The sequence below is a fragment of the Orycteropus afer genome, unplaced genomic scaffold (genome assembly GCF_000298275.1).
Source record: "Orycteropus afer afer isolate SDZICR_OR568_19922 unplaced genomic scaffold, OryAfe1.0 scaffold00018, whole genome shotgun sequence".
In the NCBI taxonomy this organism is placed as follows: Eukaryota; Metazoa; Chordata; class Mammalia; order Tubulidentata; family Orycteropodidae; genus Orycteropus; species Orycteropus afer.
Window position 1 is genome coordinate 8,221,830 of NW_006921605.1, and position 6,715 is coordinate 8,228,544.

The 6,715-nt window shown below is 54.4% G+C and overlaps 1 protein-coding gene across 1 annotated transcript in view; it reads right to left on the minus strand.

Annotated features, from left to right (window-relative positions):
• Positions 1–6,715, minus strand: part of LOC103214084 (protein tweety homolog 2) — a 62,698-nt gene that overhangs the window by 30,067 nt on the left and 25,916 nt on the right. The window contains exons 3-4 of the mRNA XM_007959886.2: positions 5,054–5,118; positions 2,517–2,689 (exon numbers count right to left, since the gene is read on the minus strand). Coding sequence (XP_007958077.1) covers positions 2,517–2,689; positions 5,054–5,118 — 238 coding nt within the window. The remainder of the gene's footprint in view (positions 1–2,516; positions 2,690–5,053; positions 5,119–6,715) is intronic.

Below are 6,715 nucleotides of genomic sequence, written 5' to 3' on the forward strand. Positions count from 1 at the left end.
GTCTTCCAGGGCCAGAAATCACCCTGGCAGTTCAATGAGGGTCCCTCTCAGCCCTCTCCTATGCTACTAGCCCTGCCTGTGCAGGTTGAAGAGCACTCTGGGTCCAAAGACAAAATAAATGAATTGGGAGGCTCCAACATCTGTGGTCTGGCATTGCTTGGAGAGCTCCATGTGTCTTGGCACCAACCTTGCCCTGGGTCTAGGAGGTTCTTAGCACAGAAACCCCAGGTCCAAAGGCCATGTTCTGCTCCCGGCTCTTCTTTCTTGGTGGTACTGAGGTCCCCCCTTTTCCCTCACTTCTCTCTCCTGTAAGATTAAAGGTGACGCAGGCCACACCCCAGGGAAACTCCTCTTACATGGGATCAGGGCTGTGACCTGAGTAAGGGTGTTGCATCCGACCTTTATTCCGTTACAGCATATTGGCTGATATATCAGATCACATCACAGGGGATGATTGCATCATTACATAACCTACCAAATGACATCACTGCATAACTGCCAACCACTGAAAGTCAGGGCCCAGCCAAGCTGACACACTGTGAAAGGAACACATTTCAATCCATGACAGTGACCAATGACCTCCAGGCCATTCAATCTGATGGAACTTTCCATCCTCCATCGTACCTGGCTGCTCATGACACTGGACAGTGCAACTCTCCCTAAAACCCCTGCCCCCATCCCCAGATCCTGTGACCTTGTGGTTTCCCTCCAGCCTTCCTGTCCCGTCTCCTTTGTCGGCTCACCCCCTGTGACCTGGCCGGGATGTGGTGTACTTCCTCAAGGCTTAACCCTAGATCCTCTTCTGTCCTCACCCTTTGCTCCTCCTTGGGCAGATCTTCCCTGGACCCACGGCCTCCACATCGTCTACTCAGAGACTCCTGAAGTGGTAACTCCAGCCCTGTGCTTCCATTAGCATCCTCGACATTTCCGTTTGAAGGTTTCAAAAGCATCTTAAATTTAATCTGTGATCTTCTCCCTTGTCAGGTTCTCTGCCAGACCCCACCCTCTGTGGGTGAACCACATCTTCTATGCAGGGGCTCAAGCCAGAAACCTCTCCAGCAGCTCTCTTCCCTCCCCATCCGGCCCATCATCACAGCCATCCTGTCCTCTTGCCCACCGTCCATGGCCAGCACAAGCCCCAGGCTGCCCTGACAGCCTGCACTGTGAACTCTCAACAGGGCTCTTGTGTTGCTGTTACTTTTATTGTGGTGAAAACATACACAAGACATTTGCCAACGTAACAACTTCCCCATTTACAGCTCAGGGACACTGATGACATTTTTCATGTTGTGCCACCATTACTGCTGTCCCTTTCCAAAATACTCCACCACCATTTCCATAAACTCAATGCCCCGCAAACAAAAGCTTCCCCTTTCCTCCTCCCTCCTACCCCTGGTAACCACCAATAATCTTTGATTTCTGCATATGTATGTATATGTATATATGTATTTTTTCAACCTATCTAGGAATTTAGGCTCCTCAATTTTTAACATCATTAGAACTTGGCAGGAGTTCCCCTCTGTCGGGAATCACACTCATCTTTGAACTCCCAGCTGGAGTCGGACCCTCTGTGTTTGTTATTTAAGCCTGGACCCCAGCATGTGCTCAGTGCTTCATCACCCCTGAAACACAGCTTCAGGCTCTCCCCCGTCTCTGGCTAGAATGATCCTTACACCCCAGGCAGGATGGCGATGACGGCCAGGTGAATGAGAGGAGCCCCTCTGGGCTGAGAACTCAGCGCCAGTATGCCCAGGTTCAAGGCCCCGTTCCCGCTCAGCTCTGCTGCCGGGGGCAGGGTGACAGGTCCCACTCTGGATTGTCACCGCAACAGACATTTGGGAGTGAGGCCCTCTAACCACAGAGGGCCACCACACCCCAAGAGTGACACTAGAAGAAAAGGCTCTGCAGATACCAAAACAAACAACCTGCAACAGCTCTGTATGGTTATGGGGACCTCTTCTTCCCAGATGGGGTGCCTGGCAGTCAGGACCCCTCACCTTCTCATTGAACGCTAAGAGCAAGCGGATGGCACTAACAGCTGCTGATCTCGGGTGAAGACGGAAGTAAAGGGGCTGGAGTCAGGCTTCCCTCTGACCTCACTGGCCCAGGGTGGCAGCTGGGAGGGGGCAGGGCACACGAGTGCCCACTGTCCGGGAATGCTCTCCGATCAGTTTCTCAGGGAGCTCTCTGCCTGGACAAGCCCACTTGAAGGCAGGGGCTGGGCTGGTAGTCCTTCAGGGGCCCCCAGCACCTGATTGCCATTGCTTGGCAAGAAAAGGGACAGTATCTGCTCTAGGGACAAGTTCTCCCATTGAGGTGCCTGGAGTTGGTCAGGAGGGTGTGGCTACTTGAGGCTTGTCAGGGAAAGAAGGGATGTCACCCACCGTTACAGCGGCTGGCTCACCAAGGGGGCCCAGGCAAGTTCACATTTGAACTGTAGCATGTCTGCTGAGGCTGCCCCTAGGCCTTAGCTGACTTGCGCCCCACGCCCCAGGCCCACCCAGACGGACACTCACCAGCAGATGAGCCCGGCCACCACAGCCGTCCAGGTGACGCGGCAGGAGCTGCGCTGCTTGCTCTGTGTCCCATCGTCTCTCCGGCAGCAGCACAAGCAGACCAGGTAAACCGCAAGGAAGATGAGGTTCAGTGCCAGGCCCACGGCGGCCACCAGCCCCAGGAACAGCAGCGACTGAGAGGAGAGAGGCCTGGTGTCAGCACCCCGATCCAGCAGGGGCGATGCTGGAAGCACCTGTGCATGGTGGCCCAGAAGTACCCTACCAGGGGGTGTGGGAATAGGAACAGCTGTATGTCTGTTACCACCTGTAATGGACTGAATTGTTGTTGTTGTTGTTGTTGTTATGTGCTGTTGAGTCGGACCTGACTCATAGCAACCCCTCCTTGGGTTTCTGAGGCGGTATCTCTATAGCTGTAGATTGCCCAACCTTCCTTCCGAGGAGTGGCTGGTGGGTTTGAACCCTCAAACTTCTAGTTAGCAGTCAAGTGCCTTAGGCATTACACTACCAGAGCTCACTCAATGGACTGAATTATGCCTTCCAAAATACGTTAAAATCCTAACCCCTATACCTGCAGATAAGGAGCTCTGGTGGCGTAGTGTCTAAGGCGTCTGACTGCTAACCAGAAGTTAGCAGTTCAAACCCACCAGCCACTCCACAGAAAGAAGACTGGGTAATCTACTTTTGTAAAGATTTACTGCCTTGGAAACCCAAAGGGGGTTGCTATGAGTCAGAATTGACTCGATGGCAGTGAGTTTGGTCTGGTTTTCACTGGTGGATAAGGTGCCCTGATGGAGCAGTGCTTAATCACTCAGCTGCCAAGTGCAAGGTCTGTGGTTCAAACTCTCCCACAGGCTCTTCAGGAGAAAAACTTGGTGACCTGCTTCCATAGAGATTACAGCCTAGAAGACCCTGAGGCAGTTCTACTCTGTCCGACAGGGTTGCCATGAGTTGCAATCACGTTCATACTAAACCCATTGCTTTGAGTTGATTCCAACTCATTGCAACCTCATAGGACATAGTAGTACAGCCCATAGGGTTTCCAAGCCTGTAATCTTTCCTGAAGATTGCCACATCTTTCTCCAGTGGAGCAGCTGGTGGGTTCGAACCACTTACCTTTTAGTTAGCAGCGAGAACTTTGAAGTACTGAGACATCAAGGCTCCTAACAGCAACACATCTGTGGATATGATCCTATCTGGAAATTGGGCTTTCATTCTACTAATGAGGTATCGTCAGTGTAGGGTGTGTCCCAAGCCTGATCCTGCACACCTACAGGCAGTAGCAGACATAGGAACAGGCACAAACCAGGGTGGTGGGGAGATGCCATGTGAAGATATGAAGATTGGAGACAAGGAACCATAAACGCCGAGACAAGGATCTAACCCCACTCCACCCCCTGGCAGAGAGAGAGCCTTCCCCTGGAACCAGCGCCCTGAACTCGGACTTGGAGCCTTCTGAACCGAGAGAGAGTCCGTGTTTGTTCTCTCAAGCCATCCACTTGTGGTATTTCGGTGACATTTGACCTAGATAATAACCAAGATACCATCCCGCCTTCTCTCCGTCCTTCCCGTCTTCTGTGATTCGAGCTCCCACTCTGTAAACAAGTGTCCCACACTTGGGTACTGGGTGGGCACGGGGATGGGCTTAGACTAGAGCATAAGGACTTGTGGCTGGCCTTGGCAACGAGCTGAGTGGGATGTGGGGCAAGGAGCTGTGAACTGCTGGCCCCAGGTTTCTGGCCCCACACCTGGATGCAGGTATAGGCCTAGGCCCCGTTGGACGAACAGCTCAGAGCAGCCCACGGAACAAGGCAGGAACCACCAGGTGACAGTGAGGACGTGGGTGAGGAACTGCTTCCAGGGGAAGACAGAAGCACCCCAGGGAAGACCTTCGAGGAGAGGGACATCCCGAGATCTCCTGAGGAAGATGGGCTGAGCAGGATGCCTGGGACTTTGTGTGGGACCTGCAACAGGGCCTCGAGTAGCCACCTTCGTGCAAATCAAAACCAGGTGCTATCAAGTTGACCCCAACTCATGGCAACCCATGAGTAGAACTAGGCTCCATATGGTTTTCAATGGCTGATTTAAAGGACGCAGACTGCTAGGCCTATCTTCTGAGGCCAACCTTTTGGGTAGCAGCCAAGGGCGTTACCTGTGCAAAGGGTCTCATTATCCCGGGTCATCATTCTATGCCCAGAATGCCCAGAGTCTTGTTCTAGGTGGTGGGTATCCATCAGGATGTGCCCGGAGAGTGACAGGGACAGCTGAGCCCCAGGTGCCAAGGGGCAGCCAGCCCAGAATTTCAAGGGCCATGAGGTGTCCGTGGCCTGTGCCCTGGGGAACAGCCCCTTTCGCAGGTCACCTAGCCTCTCTGGGAGCCACTGTCGACGTAGCAGGAAGCCCAGTGTCCCCTCCCCCTTGCTCTCTAATCTCTTGATTCAGCCAGATGGACACCAGTTGGCATCAGATTTGGTGGCCGACAATGAGGGCTGGACCTGGCTCTAAACCAGGTTCCTGAGCTGACAGCCGACAGCCTTTACCCATTCCTCGTGACCCTCGCCACCCAAGTGGCTGAGGGCCAAGGCCCCCAGGGCTCCACTCTGGGCTGTCAGGAGGGGAGCCTGCTTTGGGGTCCCCTTTGACAGGTGGTGGCAATTGACTGAGGAAAGGAAGCTCTGGGACCCTTCCAGTCGAGGGGAGACAATATTGTGCAGGAGTCCACACTCACACACACATGCAAACACGACCCACACACGCAAACACGGCACACACAGAGCTCTGAAGAACAGGTGGGGGTGGGAGCTGCAGTACCAAGGCCCCAGGGCCGTTTTCTGGGAGCAGCGCAGGGTGGTGAGGGCACCCACTGGAATCACCCTCCCCTGTGACTGCTCGAGCAGACCCCTGAAGTGACCGCTCTACTGCTTCCCCCCACCTGGTTTGGGGATGGTCACCCTGGACCCATGGGCTTCTGAGTCTCAGGGATTGTGGGCAGCCCAGGAGAGGGCAGAGCGAAGGCTCATGGCGTGGGCAGAGGAATCTGACTCCAAACTTAGCTTTCACCTCCAGCTGGGTAAGTGTGTCACAGGTGTTGCTGGGAGCATGCCTCCCCACCCCAACTCAGCCTCCAAGCAGCTGGGAAGACAGGGCCAGGGGAGCTGAGCCTTCACCTGCTGACGTCCTCACACTGTGGCAGAGGGGCTGAGATGTATTCCCTCCATCCTGGACAGTGGTCAGCATAGCTTGTTGGGGACAGACCCCAGGAGTTCCCTGCCCTAGTGAGACAACGGGATCTATGTGCTTGCCTTCCAGCCCCCAGCCCCTCCCTGGAGGACCCCCGCAGCCCCCGGCCAAGCAAAGGAGGCCAAGATGGATTAGGGATGGGGGGATGGGGGGCGGGACGGATGAACAGACTGCAGTCTCTCTATTCAAAGTGAAAGGAAGGGAGCCCTGTTGGAGCACTGGTTAAGCACTTGGCTACTAACTGAAGGTCAGGCAGGTAGTCCTGACACCACGGAAGAAATGCCCTGGCAGTCTGCTTCTGTAAAGATCGGGAAAAAAAAAAAAAAACCCACTGCCATCGAGCCGATTCCAGCTCATAGCGACCTCCACTGGTTTCCAAGGCTGTAAATCTTTACGGAAGTAGATTTCCTCATCTTCCTCCCACGAAGCAGCTGGTGGGTTTGAACCGCTGACTTAGGAAACCCTGTGGGGCAGTTCTCCTGTTACACGGGGTCGCCGTGAGTCGGAATCCACCAGACAGCACGCACACAATTCAGTTCAGCGTGTTAGACACAGGGACTCTCAAGGCCCACTGCAGGCCGGGACAATCAGAACTGCACTGTGGACGGGTCCCCGGGAGTCAGAGCCTCTGGGCAGGGCATGTGGTTAAAGTGCTCCGCTGCTAACCCAAAGGTTGGGGGTTGGAGTTCACCTGCAGGTGGCTCAGAACGAAGGCCTGGCAACAGACTTCTGACAAAGCAGCCACTGGAAACGCCAGGGAGTGCAGCTGTCCTCTGACACGTGGGGTCACCATGGGTCAGGGTCGGCTGGGCAGCAGGCGCAAAGTCTGGGAAGCACTGCGTTAGTGTCAACAGGGGCTCAAACTTTTTCTGGAAACTTAACATTTTCTTCAAACAGAATTGCTTGTTGTTGTTGTTGTTGTTAAGTGCCGTCGAGTCGTTTCCGACTCATAGCGACCCCAT